This window comes from Solanum tuberosum, unplaced genomic scaffold (genome assembly GCF_000226075.1).
Source record: "Solanum tuberosum cultivar DM 1-3 516 R44 unplaced genomic scaffold, SolTub_3.0 scf00102, whole genome shotgun sequence".
NCBI lineage: Eukaryota > Viridiplantae > Streptophyta > Magnoliopsida > Solanales > Solanaceae > Solanum > Solanum tuberosum.
Window position 1 is genome coordinate 1339789 of NW_006239028.1, and position 16923 is coordinate 1356711.

General features: G+C 34.1%; 3 protein-coding genes across 4 annotated transcripts; 1 reads left to right on the forward strand and 2 right to left on the reverse strand.

The window, feature by feature from the left end:
* Positions 1–3057: 3057 nt before the first annotated feature.
* Positions 3058–10135, forward strand: LOC102595770 (serine/threonine-protein kinase HT1). Of its 2 annotated transcripts, none has more exons than XM_006348875.2 (12): positions 3058–3523; positions 4387–4461; positions 4552–4647; positions 5320–5405; positions 5514–5634; positions 5945–6024; positions 6439–6501; positions 6626–6744; positions 7384–7469; positions 7964–8085; positions 8146–8257; positions 9788–10135. In XM_006348875.2, exons 1-12 carry the CDS (start codon positions 3197–3199, stop codon positions 9878–9880), a joined length of 1380 nt encoding a protein of 459 aa, XP_006348937.1. In that variant the 5' UTR covers positions 3058–3196; the 3' UTR covers positions 9881–10135. The 2 variants fall into 2 exon arrangements, with proteins under 2 accessions (XP_006348937.1, XP_015164897.1); XM_015309411.1 differs by having other exon boundaries at positions 8000–8085.
* A 126-nt stretch (positions 10136–10261) lies between these two features.
* LOC102596106 (uncharacterized) lies at positions 10262–11356 on the reverse strand. The gene has a single exon (XM_006348876.2). It carries the CDS (start codon positions 11199–11201, stop codon positions 10422–10424), a length of 780 nt encoding a protein of 259 aa, XP_006348938.1. The 5' UTR covers positions 11202–11356; the 3' UTR covers positions 10262–10421.
* A 1803-nt stretch (positions 11357–13159) lies between these two features.
* On the reverse strand, positions 13160–14656 carry LOC107060881 (ATP-dependent DNA helicase PIF1-like). Its single transcript, XM_015309358.1, has one exon. The coding sequence runs from the start codon at positions 14654–14656 to the stop codon at positions 13160–13162; it is 1497 nt and encodes a 498-aa protein (XP_015164844.1).
* Between the last annotated feature and the right edge of the window lie 2267 nt (positions 14657–16923).

The window sequence follows — 16923 nt, forward strand, 5'->3', positions numbered from 1 at the left end:
AAACGACAAAAATTGCATCTTTGGATATGAGTTCATATTAAAATCTTTTATATTTCACTGTTACTATGATTTTAGTTCAATCTAACAACTCAATAGTTATCAAAGATTAAAAGAAGACTATAAATTTTTAAATGTATAAAAGTCTAGAATCGCTCATGAGTATATCTTAAGCTTTTGTTCTACTATAATTTATAATTTTTAAAGTTTGAAATTTAAAACTAGAAAAATTGAGTTTTTGAATTTTAAAGTTGTATTTGGACATACATTTCTTTTTTTAAAAAAAAGTTTTATGAGGAAAAATCCCCAAAATTGGCTCAAAAAATTTTACAATATTTAAAAATTAAATTTTAAAATTTTGATCAAATTTTATGTCACAAATATTATTTTTTTTAAAATTCAATTTCTATGATCAAACTATCATTGTGTTTGGATGGTTCACATACATTAATGTATTTGTTAGTTTAAATATAATATTTATTTTTATTGTATTGTATCATTTAGATCAATCGTTGGGCAATAATGAAAAGTTTCATCGCGTCGTTATCTTATTATTCTCTTTTCATTTTGTCTATACTTATTATTAAATTATTGATACAACACAATATAATACAATATTATGGAGAATTTTTTGTTGATAGTGGTTTAGAACCCACAACACTAGTGTGGACAACATTTCACAACTCCTTTCTTACCACTGAGTCATCAATCAAATTTGTTAAGGGGTTCACAAGTTAATATACATATATATTTATTTAATTTTTCATACAAATACAGGGTCTACGCCCTACGGAAAAGCTATTGATTTCGCACGAATCAACGAACCCCCACGTAGCTCCGCCTCTACCAACCATACATTCTTCATCGAAAAATTAAGGGTAAACTACATAAATTCCACTACTTTAGATCTTAAATACTAGAAATCCTGATAGTTTTCAATATTACTTTCTATACCATTTTCGGCTATCAAATACATGTATCAAAGCCGCTAGATACATGTATGTATCAGACTTAAATGGACGAGATACATGATTTAATTGATTTGAATTACAACATATACATGTATCTATCAGACTTAAAAGGATAAGATACGTGATTTAACTTATTTGAATTAAATGTTATAACTTAATTCCTTAATTAAAGGAGTAAATGATGGGAAATTAACAAACAAAACGGATTAAATTGGTATCAAGTGTTACCAATTTTAATATTAAAAAAAATCTAAATCATAAAAATTAGTAATTCTAAAATTATAAACTCCATCTTCTTCATCAATTAGATACATAATGTATCATGTATCTAGTTATATGATCTAATATTATTTCATGTATCTTTTATATGTATAATTTGATGTATCAAAATCCAAAAATATATATCTCAGATAAATACGAAAATAGTTAGATACAATATAATAACATAACAAATATGTATGATAATACTAAGTTACACGATAGAAGACCAGATACATATGACAAGACTCGAATACATGACAGAACAAATTGTGCCAAATACATGCGTAAAATTCCAATAATGCGTAAATCTCTGATATATTCATTAGATACATACACACTTAACAAGATATACTGATAAAACTAAATACATATAATTGTATCTCAATAATGTATCAGATACATCAATAATGTGTCAAATACATGCGTAAAATCACTTATTGAAACTATCTGATTACGTTCGTGGCTGGTCAGGGCATCTCACCGCGGCAGTCTCTGCTTCACCTTTTTTATTCATCGGTATTGCTCACTGCGCCTAAATCCAACGGGAGAAGTGACATGAAGTTTCTCGGTTGATCTATAGTATATAAGGTATGCAATTGGTACCATTGTCAATGTCGAATTTGATAAATCTATTGGGCTTGAAATTGTTGCTTACAACGATACCCATTGTCTGTGCGCACAAGAGGTGTCTCCCTTGCGAGAAAAAAATGGTAGATTCGTGGGGGGATTGGTTTGAGAGTGAGAAAATCAAACACTGAGAATTTGATGTGTGTGTTGACAAGCTGTAGAACATCCATTTTAATAGAGTGTTTGTTCTCAGAAAATTTCGACTGATCAAGGGAAGAGGAAGAGTTGGAGTTTGAGTTTTATCCTAACTCATAAAAGATATTTGTTTTTAATCAAAACACTAATTTTGGAGTTTAAATGTAAAGATAATTAATCAATCCTAGTTTTAAGGGATATGGATATTGATTGTATCTTCAATAATATATGATAAAAAATATTAAAAGTGGTAATATATGTAAATGTTTAAAAATAAAGTTAAAATTAGTATATATGGTAATGATGTATGTCTAATAAGGTAGTTTGACCAAAAATTAAACTATGTATATAAAAAAAGGAAAATTATGCAGAATAACAAACAGTTAGCCTATATTAGATACCATAGCTACATTTTAAGAAAATTGTAATTCGCGACTACAATTTTCTCAATTCTTGTTATTCGCTTGGTTTGTATAATTCGTATGATTTGTATAATTCACCTGATTTGTATAAATCCAAAATTTATATAAATCGGTTCTTGATTGTATAAATCTAGAAATTTGTATATATTTACCCTAGTTATTTGTATACGATTTATGAAAAATTCATAATAAATTACATGTTTGTATATTGGTAAGCGAAATATACAAACAGAGTTGTAAAAAATTACTAAATGTATAAATACAGAATTTGTATATACTTACTTAATTTGTATATTCGCAAGCGAAATATACAAACATATAGAAATATACAAACCACAGCCTTCATAGCAAACATAACTATAGCTATAGAGCACAATTATCGAAATATAGCTATAATGCCTTATTATGTTTGCTATTTCTAAATTTTTCTCTATAAAAAATTATGCAAAAATATAGGTCATTTTTTTTTATATATATATCTTAAACACCTTTAATAAAAGATTGTTTTTGTCATTGTTTCCAAAATAGAATGTCGAAGACTATATTTAAATTGAATAATGTAGGGCCTTGCTCAACTTTAGCACTTTAAATAAAGCATTTGTCTTATTCTTATACGTTTTCCTTTATGCTTCTCAACGAAAAAATATATTCTGACTCATAGTATCCACCTTTGCTTCTCACTCGTTCTTATTATTGATTCGTTTCAGATAGATTGTTCGAGAACCTTCTCGACTTCTTCGATTACTCGAACCATAATTGCGTAAACAGTTGAAGTTTTTCACTATGGAGTCAAAGTCGCAGTCAAGGTTTCCGCTGGGCAGACAATCATCTCTGGCGCCGGAGAAAGACGGCGTTTCCGACGACTCAGTTACCGCCGGCCATGGAGTCGATGAAGGTATTGATTCCGGTTTGAGGTTAATGTACATGACTAATGACGGTGATTTGGAAGGTATGGAGGAACTTTTGGACTCCGGTACCAGTGTGAACTACAAGGATATCGATGGACGGACTGCGTTGCATATTGCCGCTTGCCAGGGTTACGCTGATGTTGTTGATTTTCTGCTTAAAAATGGCGCTCATGTGGATGCCATGGATCGCTGGGGCAGTACGGTATACTTCATTATTACTCTGTATTTAGATATCACTAACTTGTAGTATATACGTTTAAAAGCTGGTCAAACCAGCAGCTCAAAAGCAGTTTTTGGCTAATGTTATTTTGGGAATACTTCCATGCCCTTTCATCAATCCTGATTCGATAAGTGATTTACCAGCATTTTCGCTCCAGTCTAGTATTCAACTTTTCAAACCGTCTTAGTCATTTGGAAATTCCTATCAGGAATTACAGTTTTTTTTTTTTTTTATAACTGAGAAATGTATGGGACCCACCCTTTGGACCAATCACCAGGAATTACAGCTTTTTGCTTATATTTAACTCAGGTAATGCCTATTTTTGCATATCTAGGGTGTGTTGGAGCTAGGGAAAATGTGGGATTGGGTGCAATGGCATTGTCTACCTTGTTAAATATTCGTTTGGATAGATTGTGCTCGTTTTGTGAGCTTTTAAGAAGTGCTTCTAAGCAAAATAAGCCAATGTGAAGGTTAATATGGCTTACATGTTATCTTAATAACAGTAACAGGAAAGTATTAATTGATGAAAAATTAGTTTGATACATCACATTAACTTATTTTATTTGAACTCTTGAAAGCTGTATTGGAAAGAGATGTTCTAATAACTTGGTTTCCAAATGAGAAGAGTGTTTTACAAATTTAGACAAAGGAGTACGTCTGTTTCTGGAGAAGATTTATGAATTCTTAATAGTGTTTAATCATTAGTATAGTGATGCTTTGTGAACTGAGTTAGACTCCAAGTTGCACACTGATGTCTACAGAGTGGAACATATGTGTGGCTATCTTGAGGTCTATTTTTGGCTACTCACAGTAGTGTAGTGCAGTGACAAAGTATGATTAAATAGCCTCTTGCAGATGCAATATATTACAAGAATAATGATGTGGTCAAGCTTTTGGAAGTACATGGAGTAAAACCTGCGGTATGTGTCGACAACTAGATTGTCCGATCTAAATGCACTATGGTAATATGGCATAACCATTTACCTTATCTGTTTTACTTTTTACTTTAGGTGGCTCCCATGCATGTAGAAAATGCTCGTGAAATTCCAGAGTATGAAATTGATCCAAGAGAACTTGATTTTAGTAATAGTGTCAACATAACAAAAGTAACAACTTTTTCTCTTTGACTTGATAATTATGCTTATTTGATCATTGCTCACTTTACCCTTTTGTTATTTGTGTTGTGTTATTGCATTAGATGTCCGCTGATTTTTGCTGTTTTTTCAGAACGGAATGCTTGCCTTTGGTAACAAGTATACTGGCATGTTTTTCAAGTTTATTGCCAAGCTCTGTTTCCCCTTTAGTTATCTTAGTTGATCAACCTGCCACAATTATACAGCAGATACTGTTGTTTAGGTTTCATTATTTAACCATTCCAAATGTTATTCATCCATCGCAACATGTATGACCTAATTTCGACTAGCTGGGGCATTCAGATGAGAAGGTTTAAAATGATAGTTTGGAAATTTGAAGACGTGGGATAGCTAGAAGCAAGACGCTAATTCAACATTAAGATAACATAAAGTGAAAATTAAAATATATTACCTTAGCTTTTTGAAGAGGGAAAGTATTTGTGAGATAGGCTACAGGTAAGTAGATCAAGAATTTGAGGTTGAACGAAGTATCTGCTGTTATTATTGTATTTGTTTCTAGAAACTGTTTGTTTTAATCCTACCTGTTATTTCTAATTTCTTGTCTGTTGCTATGTATCTGGGATAAAAGCAGATGAACTTTCAACACTGCAATATATTTTCATATCATATCTTTAATGATTGTAGGGTACGTATTGTGTTGCTCTGTGGCGTGGAACTGAGGTTGCTGTTAAGAAACTTGGTGAAGAATTGTTCACCGACGAAGATAAAGTGTGGGTTGGTCATAGACTATCTATGATGTTGGAATTAGAACATTCCTCATTTGACAGTTCATAAAAAGTACTAAAGACTCTTTTCTTTGTTTTCTAACTGTTTTTCAGCAAGGCATTTGGGGATGAGCTTGCCTTACTACAGAAGATACGCCACCCAAATGTAGTCCAGTTTCTTGGTGCTGTGACACAGAGTAGCCCAATGATGATCATCACAGAGTATCTGCCTAAGGTACTTTTCATTTAAAAGAACAATTCACCACTTCCTGGAGTTATCTCCAGAAAGTCAAAATCAAGAACGACCATGCATCAAAATAGTATAATTGATGGTTAAGTATCAACAAAGTACTAAATACAAGGGTGTTAACGACTTAACAAATCATGCATATTATTTCATCATTAAAGCCATGGTTCTGTTTTGTTTGTTGATCAAAGGAAATAATCTCCATTATTTATGTCAACTAAATTCATTAAAGTCGTTGAGAAAGCCTTTGAAGTCCCTGCTGATTTAAAATATACCATTGATTCTGTTCTGTATTCAGGGAGATCTTCGTGCATTCCTGAAACGGAAAGGTGCATTAAAGCCAATAACGGCTGTGAAATTTGCACTGGACATTGCAAGGTCAGTTTACTGGCTGATGTCCTGAATTTCCACTTGAGAATCTTATTAGTATTACATGCATGCTGTTCACCAGGTGCTTGAATTTGCCTAAGGTGTCTGTTGATAAATGGCCATTAATACAGGAACACCAACTACAGTCTCTTCCGTTCTATGTATAATTTAGAATTGTTACATTCATTTTGTATCTCTTCATGCATTTGTGTTTTTTCACAAATGTTGATCTCAACAGTACAGTGCTGGCCATTGGGGTTCCATTATGATTATAAATCTTCATTAGAAAGCAAAGTAGTGGCACAGCTTCCTGATCAGTTGCAGAAGAAGCTGTGTACATAAATATGTTGAGAAATCTGAATTTGTCTTTCTTATAGTTGCGTCTATGTGTCTCATATAGTCATATTTGTATACATTTTGCAGAGGAATAAACTACTTGCATGAGCATAAACCTGAAGCAATAATTCATCGAGACCTGGAGCCCGAGTATGTTATTATAGTCTTCCTGACTGTTTCCCAGTGGCCAGTCACGTGCTTTGTTTGTTCTTTAGTGGCTGAACTAAGTCTGACAAATGTATGATAAACTTTTAATTTCTGAGTGAAATGACAGAAACATATTACGGGATGATTCTGGACTTCTGAAAGTTGCAGATTTTGGACTTAGTAAGCTGATGAAATTTACCAAAACTGTCAAGGAAGATAGACCATTGGCGCGTCAAGAGGATTCATGTGAGTATATCCCAGCATTTTATGCTGTTGAAGAAATATATTCACACTAATGATTTGTTACTGCTACTTTGTTGTCACTTTTTTGTTACTCTTATATTTTGTTCCTTTTTTCTTTATGTAAAGCGTATATGAACAATGGCTTTAGGGTCAAATGTCTCATGGTTCTACTTTTCCTTTTAATTTTGATGAAACACATTTTCACCTCCGGTTTCCTCTCTAAGATTCAGCATATGGTCCTTGAATCTTTTATTTGAAACTGAAAGTGTTTATATGGTCCTTGAATCTTTTGCCAGTAAATACTAAACTGTTCATGTTTAGACACTTCAATAGCTGTGCTAGTGAATGAAACTCTAGGATTTGGGATAGAAGGAGTATATTGATTTTGTTTTGTTCATCAAAAGAATTATTCTCTTGACATTTGGCAATAGAATTTGAAGAGGAGAATTACAAAGTTATTTTAGAAAAAAGGTATGCATAAGTACTGGTTGCCTCAAAATTTAGTTGATAACACTCCTATTTAATCATTGTAGAACTATGGGTCTTTCTATGCATGTTTTTAACAAGGCAATTGGTGTGATATAAAATTCTAATGTTTTAGTTTATGAGAATAACAAGTTGAATTGACCTCTTGATTTACAGGGAGATATGTTGCTCCAGAAGTTCTTAAGCATGAGGAGTATGATACCAAGGTGGATGTTTTCTCATTTGCTTTGATATTGCAAGAGGTAAGCTCTTCTAATTCTTAATACTTTCCTCTCATGCATACACTACTGAAAAAGGCTCTCCAGTTGTGCCCTGTCTGGAAGAAAAAATGTTAGTTTGTTCGTGGGCAGCTGGCTATCACTTCTTGCTTCATAGATATTTTCAGTTTTTTACTTTATGTAACTGAACTTTGATGTGTAATGTGTGCTAATGGGCATGATATCAGACTGATGGCCACCAACAGGTTAATATGTATGCATTCTAGATCTCATCTCATGGAGGAAAAAGGCAACGGGGTCCTCCATATTTTGCAGTCAATGTTAGTTGTGTCTAAAAAGATTGTATTGCCATCTACTGTCTCCTATTCTTATTTCTTGCAAATTTATGCTTATTCTACCTTATTAATTCACTTGGAACACCTGGACTGTTCCAGCATGTTTGTAAATCCCTTAATATTTAAGAGGGCCGTCGGGTAATTTAGACATGTATACGCCTTGATATGCTTTCCGTTCCACAGATGATTGAAGGCTGTCCACCATTTTCCATGAAGCAGGAAATTGAGGTGGCCAAAGCATATGTTGCAAATGAACGCCCTCCCTTTAGAGCTTCACAAAAGTTGTATGCTCATGGATTGAGAGAGTAAGTCCCTGTGTTTCTTTCAATTTCCTTCAATTGTATTTAAAGTGATTATTTCAACAGGTTAATTGAGGACTGCTGGGAGGAGCAACCATCAAAAAGACCGACTTTTCAGCGAATAATTATCAGGTTGGAAGAAATCAACCGTATTCTTTTGCATAGAAGACGTTGGAAGGTATGAACCTCTCTCACCCAATCCCCTTCAGTTCAGTATTTCCAAAGTTCGGTCATGTATAGTAAATCAAGCTTCGGTACAGTAAATTCTGGTTCAGAAGGTGGAGTTGGCGTGGCTGTATAAATCTCAGAAAATAGCCAAGTCCAAATTCAGCCCAAAATTAAGATTGAGATTCTTTTGCAATCCAAAAGCATGAAAAATTTTAAAGACTAGATCTGAAACTCGATTACTAGGATGTAGGCAACTAACTTTGACAATTGCTCCTCAATTGTTTGCCTGAAGCATGAGAAATTGCTCTTGAGTTGTTTTCCTGAAGCATAGAATTCGTTCATTAATATAAGGAGTTTACCCACTCCTCTTGTATACTTTTAGACGAAGTGTAGCATTAAAAAGGAGAAAGGAGGTACTAATTAAGAGCACTCCTTCAATACTGAGTTATAACATGTCCTTATTGGCAGTACTGGTGAACTGATGCTCTTGCTCAAAGGCTGATAAAGTTAGATACTTCGCTATTAGGTAGTACCGGTTACTGAATTACCACACCGAGTACAAAAATTCTGAAATTTACTCCCTGAATACCGTACCGGTTACTGAATACCGGATTCCTGGCTCAGCTCGGTAATTCGGCTTCCGGTGATTTATTCCACCATTAGTGGGGGTTATGTTTCTGTTTAATCAATGACCTCTTATAGCTGCACCAAAAGCAAAGAACAGAAAAATAAAAGAAAGAGAAGCTTGGAGGAAAGAATACTCGCAAATGTCTTCGGTTTTTATTAATTTATAGTTACATTATGGGAGTAATTTTGGGAACAAAAAGTGAGGAAAATTCCTGTTTACCATTCATTCCATAGTCTCTCTAGGAAATTGATTATCAATACTTACCCTCACCTGTTCATTCTCACTGTCATGTTTATTATTGGACAAATGAGGAATGTTGTTACTGTTTATACTGTCTTAATATATATGACAAAGGATAGTCTCGTGCCTTCCATAGTCTCTCTAGGAAATTGGAATTATTAATAACGTGTCCCCTTATCTGTTCATTCTCACTGTCATGTTTATTATTGGAACAAATGAGGAATGTTGTTACTGTTTATACTGTCTTAAATAATATATGAACAAAAGGATAGTCTCGTGCCTTCCATAGTCTCTCTAGGAAATTGAATATTAATACGTGCCCTTATCTGTTCATTCTCACTGTCATGTTTATTATTGGAACAAATGAGGAATGTTGTTACTGTTTGTACTGTCTTAAATTGTATATGAACAAAAGGATAGTCTCGTGCGCTAAGCTCTTGTTACTTATGGGTCCAAGGAAGGGCTGGACCATATTGAGTATATGTACATAATCTTACTACTTTGCATTTCATTACTCCAAACTCCCCTTTATTAAATTATCTTTGAATATACAAAAATATATTTTGACTTCAATCAGTTCCCAATGTAGTCAACTTGGGTTTCTTCACAAGTTTTTGTACATAGTGTCAGCTTCATGACCACTTTCTCAGCCTCTGATTGTGTTACTTGCAGGCATGCGCACTTAATATTTTTCAGAAACTGAAGGCCATCTTGAAGTTTGATCATTCGAATTCAAAGAGTCGCTCATCTCGCCCAACCGTCTGATGAGATGTGCTTGCGTTGCAGCTACATTTTTGATCGATTAATTCTTTATGTGCGTGCTTCCAACTTTTTTATTTCATCTTCTTTTTTCTTTCTTTTGGGCGACTATGGTTTGGAGAGAGGGTGACGCCATGACGGTATGGCTTCCATTGCTGTTGTACTGGAAGTTTGATGAATGACACTATTCACTTCTAATGTAGCTATCGCAAACTGTACAAATTTTAGCAAACACTTTTTTCTCTATAATAAAAAATTTCTTATCTTTTCAGAGTAGTTAATTATGATGGAACTTAGTTTTTATTTGGTTATATATATATGCGGCAATTGCATCAAAACACAATTAGAAATGCCAACAAAGAGAATAGTCTAGTCCAATCTATTTTCTTTTTTGGATGACAAGGAAACCAACAGCCTTTTACAAAAACCCATCTTTACATAGTTGTGATACTTAATGTGTTCCTAGGATTCAAGTGACAATCTAAAAACATGAACATTGCATCTTATAAAGTTTACTAGTAAAGCAGCATAAAAGGAATTCTCACATTTATTTGAAAGTGTCATCATCACTTAGTTCATCTTCAATGCTAGAAACATCCATTCTAGCAGATGCTTGCTTTGCCCACTTAACAATCTTCTCAGCTTCTCTATTAATCTTCTCTTGCTCCTCCATAGCTTTCTTCATCAACTTCTCTTGATTTTTCGACGAAAATATACTCATGTCCGATAAAAACTCATCATCCTTCCCCCATTTCAGCCCCATACTCACATTCCTATTCTCTTTCCCCTTTTTATTAAACCCCTTCTTAGGTGAACACCAAAAACATCCAGTTTTCGCTGGTGGAGACAAACAATCCTTCGAAGAATCCGATGGAGATGATATTGGCCCAGATGAAGATGTTTTCCCTCTTTTCCCATTTGTGATTTTCGAGAAAACATCATTTTCAATCGACGTTGATTTCGTCTGTTTTTCAACAAACTCATCTTCCAAATTAACCTTAGAATCTTTCTCCTCAACTGGGCTTCCTTCAATTTTCTCATTTTCATCATCGATTTTCTCCGTTTTAGGGGTGTTTGGGAACTCCGAGGAACCGAAACTCCTGGAATTTCTTGCGACCGTAGAGGGTTTTGGAGTTGCCGGAGCAGCAGGAAGGGATTTGAGTTTGCGAAAACGAGTTTCGAGCTGAGTGGGGAGTACAGAGTCGGTAAAACCAGAACAATTAATGGCAGCAACTTGTTCAAGAACAGATTGATCCATTGCTTGTGACAGAAGCTCTTCTACAGCTTTTTCATTGTCGCTATCGGAAAGAAAAGAGAAATCCGCCATGAATGAAGTCTCTAAAATACCAAAAACAGAGAATTTAAGTTGATTTTTCGGAGTGTAATTCTCCAAAATTAGGGTGCGGTTGAGGTAATTTGGGAGTTACATCAATGGAGCTTTCCTCTCAGGCTCTCACTGCTAAAACGGCTAATTCATGTTTTTGGAACGTTGTATTTCCAGTCAAAAAGTGTGGGAGATGGGACCCATCATATTATTTTATTTTATTTATTTTAGTATTGATAGATTTCATTTTATTGAGCTACTAGTTAGACATAAAAAAAATTTAAATACCTTACACAAATAATATTTTGAGAGTTAATTGACTTTTTAATATTTTAAGTTGTTAATTGTTGTGATTTATATAGAGATATTTCTTCCCATAAATAATTGTAACAAATAATTGATTCTACAATTGCATAGCTTTATGATTTTCATTTTTGAGAAAAGATTTGTGTCGACAATTTTAATTTTCATACTTAAATAGCTATTGAATGTCCTTAATAATCTTGATTAACTATGGTCTTTAATACTTTTTTTCCAACGTCTCATTTTCTTTATTGAGATTCCATTAATCCATTTCAATAATGAGGGTTGAAGAAAGAGGTTGATATTCTCATAGCCATTGTTGGTGTAAGAAATCATATATATTCCTTTTGTGTGAATAGAGAGAGAGGGAGAAATTCTTCCTTATAATTCTTCCATCTATATTGTTGGTTTTCTTTTGTGGATCTTTGTTAGTTTCTAGTTTTATACTAGAAGAGCTTGTTGGATCCTGGGAATACACTTATATCGAATGAAATATCTTAGACAGTGTCTTTCAACACACCTCAAGCTTTGGTGATTTTCATACGAGTATTTGTGGTGAAGGTATTTTTCATAAGATTTCCAACATGTGGCACATATGAAGTTTTGAGAGTTAATCAATTTTTTAAAGCAAAGAAGAGTTCATCACGATGTGTTGAAGGTCATCTTGAAGTTTGATAAATTGATGAACTTTGTTTTTATTTGGTTATGAGGCAATTGCATGTCCACTTATCTTTAATTGCAATTCTTAAATCAAAACACAATTAGAAATGTCAACATGGAAAATATACCAGTCCAGTGACAAGGTAACCAGCAGCCGCACAAGGTAAATCCTGTTCCTATGCAATAGCTCGTAAACAATCTCATATACTCCAAGTTCTATCGTTATCATACAAGTGCGGCTAAATCCTGTTCCTATGCAATAGCTCGTAAACAATCTCATATACTCCAAGTTCTATCGTTATCATACAAATGTTTTATGTTCATAGGCTATACACTTGACGTAGCAAGATCCATATCAAACAACTGCATTTCAGCTACTGGTACCTGGCTCACCAAGCCCCAATGAACGAGCTTGGCGATAAAACATGTTAAACCACTAAAAAATTTCATCTGAAATAATCCAGTTGGTTATACAAAAGTCTCAATCGAGAGTACAGTAGGTTGTCATGGATCAAGATCCCTTCCTATAGCTGAATGAAAGCTCCATTGATACTAATAAGATATACAGAAATATGTTGATACACGTAGGAGGACGCACCTCTGTAGGTCTCGTAAAGAAGGGGTATATCCATTCCTCTACAATAACCTGTCTTTACATAACTGAGATACTTCGCGTTTTCCTGGGATTCAAGTGACAATCTAGAAATACGGACATTGCACCTTATAAAGTTTATGTAATAGGCAGAAGATCCTCAGATTTTCTGTAAATTTAAGGTGCTGGTGCTTGGCAAACAAATCTGTTACCTGGAGGAAATGAAGAACTCAATGCCCTGGTTTGTATCTTTGTTACGTCTTCCGGGATTGCTCTGAATGGATTTGTTTCTACTTTAAAAGTCCCATATATGTCTTCCCACACACATATCTAGCTTAAGGTCATCAAAGGAACTTCCCTGAATTATACTACCATTACTCGAGGTTTACATCAGAGACTTCCAAATTTAGATATCATCAGTTACACTGTCTCCTTTTTGTTCATCTTTCTCAGCAGACAATCTTTCATAGAACTGCAAAACCTTGGGGTTTGCTTTGATCTTTGACGGATTGAAATTGACTAGATTAAGGCCATCCAAGCTTTTAACACGCGAAAGAGCAACATATACCATCCCAAAGCCAAAAACACGGTAGAGGTCTGTATGGAGGTTGTTCAAAGTCATCCCTTGACACTTGTGAATGCTTAGAGCCCAAGCCAATATGAGTGGAATTTGCTTTCGCATTGCAACAGCTTCATCTCCCTCCATTACATACCATCTTTCTACACCAATCATCAGTTCTTGGCCAGAATCAAATCTAACAACAGGTAGCAGGTTACCATTTCCGCAAATATCAGAAATCTCACGGTCATATAATTTATGAGTATCTTGAACAACAGCAAAATCTAAGATTGTACCAGTAGCACCATTCACAAGTCCACTAACAACATCAATGTTCTTCGTCAAGAGAACCCGAGATCCTACACACAATTTGAGCAGCTCAGGTGCAATTCCATTCTTAAGCTGCTTCTTCCAAGGATCTTTACCACTATCAAGAGCTTGATAATGAAACAGTACCTCATCTAAACAGTCTAGTCGTTCAGCGTTCACTCTACTCACATCCTCAATCCGTGGGTAGAGCTGAACAGCTGAAGAATCTGGCTCCACCTTTGAGCAACATTGATCCAATAACTTCAAATCCTCAGAATCATACTTCCCTTTCCTAATCCCCTGCAGCAGTTTTATAAGCTGTGCATCTGACTGCCTAAAGATAGTTTTAAGTTCTATTTGTTCGTCAAAACTAGCATTCCAACAATCAGCTTCAAAAGCAAATTCCTTCTGTTGTCCCTTCTTATTAATAACTGGTGGAAGCTGAAAAAAGTCTCCACTCACAACTAATTGTATCCCACCCCAAATCTTCTCCTCACAGCCAAGTTCTTCACTTCTAATGCTCCTTGCAATGAACTCAAGATTGTCGAAAACCTCACCACTAACCATACTAATCTCATCGATAACCAAAGCCCTAACTTTATTCCATCTTCGATACGCTCTCTTATCCAACGAAACCCTAGATAGCAAATCCACAGAACTAGCATCACCAAGTCCAATTCCAGCAAAAGAATGAAGGGTTTGCCCATTGAGGGTACAAGCAGCAACCCCAGTTGAAGCTGTAACAAAAACCCGAGATTTCCCATGAATCTTCCTAAGTTTAGTGATGATATGCTGAAGTAAATAGGTTTTTCCAGTCCCTGCTGACCCAGTAATGAAAACAGAATTCCCATTTGAAATTGCTTCCAAGATTTGATTTTGCTGCTCAGTTAACTTCACTTTAGGCTTTTTAGTACTTATGAGTTCACTTCTACAACTTTTTACCTTACTCTTTGCACTAACTTGACACCCCCATGTAGCTTTGGAGCTCAAGAACCTATAGGCTGTTTTAGCTGTGTACAACAATGACAACTTCATATTACTAAATTCAAGAAAACCAATTCTTAAGCCTCGACAACAGCCTCGATGGCTCGGAAAATAGTGGTAAGGTCTGTGTACACTCTACCTTCCCCCAAACCCCGTTTGTTGTTGTGAGAAAACCAATTCTTAAGCCTCGAAAACAGCCTCTGTGACTCAGAGAATAGTGATAAGGTCCGTTTTTTGTTGTGAGAAAACCAATTCTTGGCTAATCGAATTTCAACACACAAAAAAGTTTTTTTGACTGAAAAAATGGACAAAAAAATTCAAACTTTATTCATCAAGAAGAGGTTTAGGTTAGGAAAAATGGTATTTTTCTGCTGTGAGTATCAACAAAGTCTCTAAATAACTGTATTTATTGAATCTTTATCAGACATTATAGTAAATTTAAGAAGACAAAATAAATTCAAATATTGAATATTTAAGGATTTGCTTACAAAATTAGAGGGAAGTTTCTTCTTTGCTTCATGTCCAGTTGAAACTGAAGAGAAGTAAAGATTTGTGCAGAAAATGAACTATTGTATGTCATGGGCCAGTCTAGTTTGGGCTTTATAATTTGAGTCAATTGGGCTTCATTGGTTTAATGGGCCTAAATTAAGCTCACAGTGGATAAAGTGGACTCCAGTATAATTTGGGCTTTGAGCTCTAATTACCAATCAGAGCGATTGTTTGACTAATTATCTAATTTATTTTAAAGAACTTGTGATACATTTATCGATTCACTATGTATCACAGTGAACAAATATAGAGCGAATTAATACATTTATATAATATGAATAGATACAGCTCCAAGCAAACAAATAAACTCCAAATTTTTGTTATATATTGTAATTTTTAATTTTTTTTTGCTATTTCAGGTAAATACAAGACATATATTTGCTCAATTAGGTTAAAATAAATTTTTTTATTGAAAAAAACAATATCGTTCATAAACTACATGACTAATTAAGTTTGTTAGGAGAAGAAATTCATGTCCTTTTGTCTTTTCTTGGATTAGCAAATCTTTTGTATGTTCGTGGCCTTTGTTTGTTAGAAAATCTGCACATTTGTTTGTCTTAGTCTAGATATGTGTGAGAGTGATGTTTGTTCACTTCCAACAAATATCGACGATCTTCAATAATGACTCTAAAAGGATGTGCATTATATTGTTTGTCCTTCTCTTTGACAAGTGTCGCAACAAGTAGTTTGTCTCCACTTGAAGTTCTTTGTACCCCTTTGTTTGTTAATTTGAGATCTCATAAGATGCTTCATAATTTTGTAATGAGACTTGAAGCAAAATATTAATTTTCTTGATCATCTTTAAAGATTCCTCCAAAAGTATACAATTCGAATTTTCATATAATTATAGGTTTATATTTCCTCCCATATTTGGTAAATGTGTTTATAGCAACTCAAATAATACATAATGTGTGCTTGTACATGGATTGTTAGTACTTAATTATAGAAAATAATCACTATTATCACTAACTATGGATAGGTTTTTCCCCTTCCATTTCACTTTTTCCATATCTGGGACTCCCAAGAAAGTTACAAAAAAGAAAAAATGGTCCACATTTATATAATTTATTATAGGGGGAAAAGGTTGTTTAGGTCAAACAGTATTAGTAGTAGTCTATTAGTACTTCTTTTTTTGTTGTGTCGGGGAAACTTTCAATCTGTGTCTGATACCTGTATTGAAGTATTAACAAGTTTTTTTTTATACTCAATACTTAAATCCGAAACATTCAATCAAAGATATAAATATCTCAATTATCCTACCATAATCCACGTTGATTGGAATAGTTTATTACTAGTAGATCACAATCACCATCTCACAAATTTGGTTAAGAATTACTGTATACACGTGACCTCTAATTTCAAATATTCCACTTACATGATCTTTGTCCTTAAAAAAAAAAACACACAGACACCACTGACAATTCCACACATCCTAAAAGTTCTAATTAGTACTACTAATTTTTTTTAAACCCAAAGCACTTATCCCTAGTTGGTGTAATGTGCAATTAACTAATAAGGGCTTACACTATTTTAGATGTTTGACTAATAGAAAATTAGAAATTCATTTCTTCAATATCACAAAAGTAGAAAATATTTCCCAAAAAGTGGTAACCTCTTTTCTGTCATATATTACTATATAAGAAGAGTGAATAAAATTCACTCTTCTTTTGACACATGGCACCAAAAAAAAGGAGAGGGTTCAACATAAGTGTCAAGGTGAGGGTATTTTGGGTATTTCAAAATACCCTCACATTCACACTTATCTACTA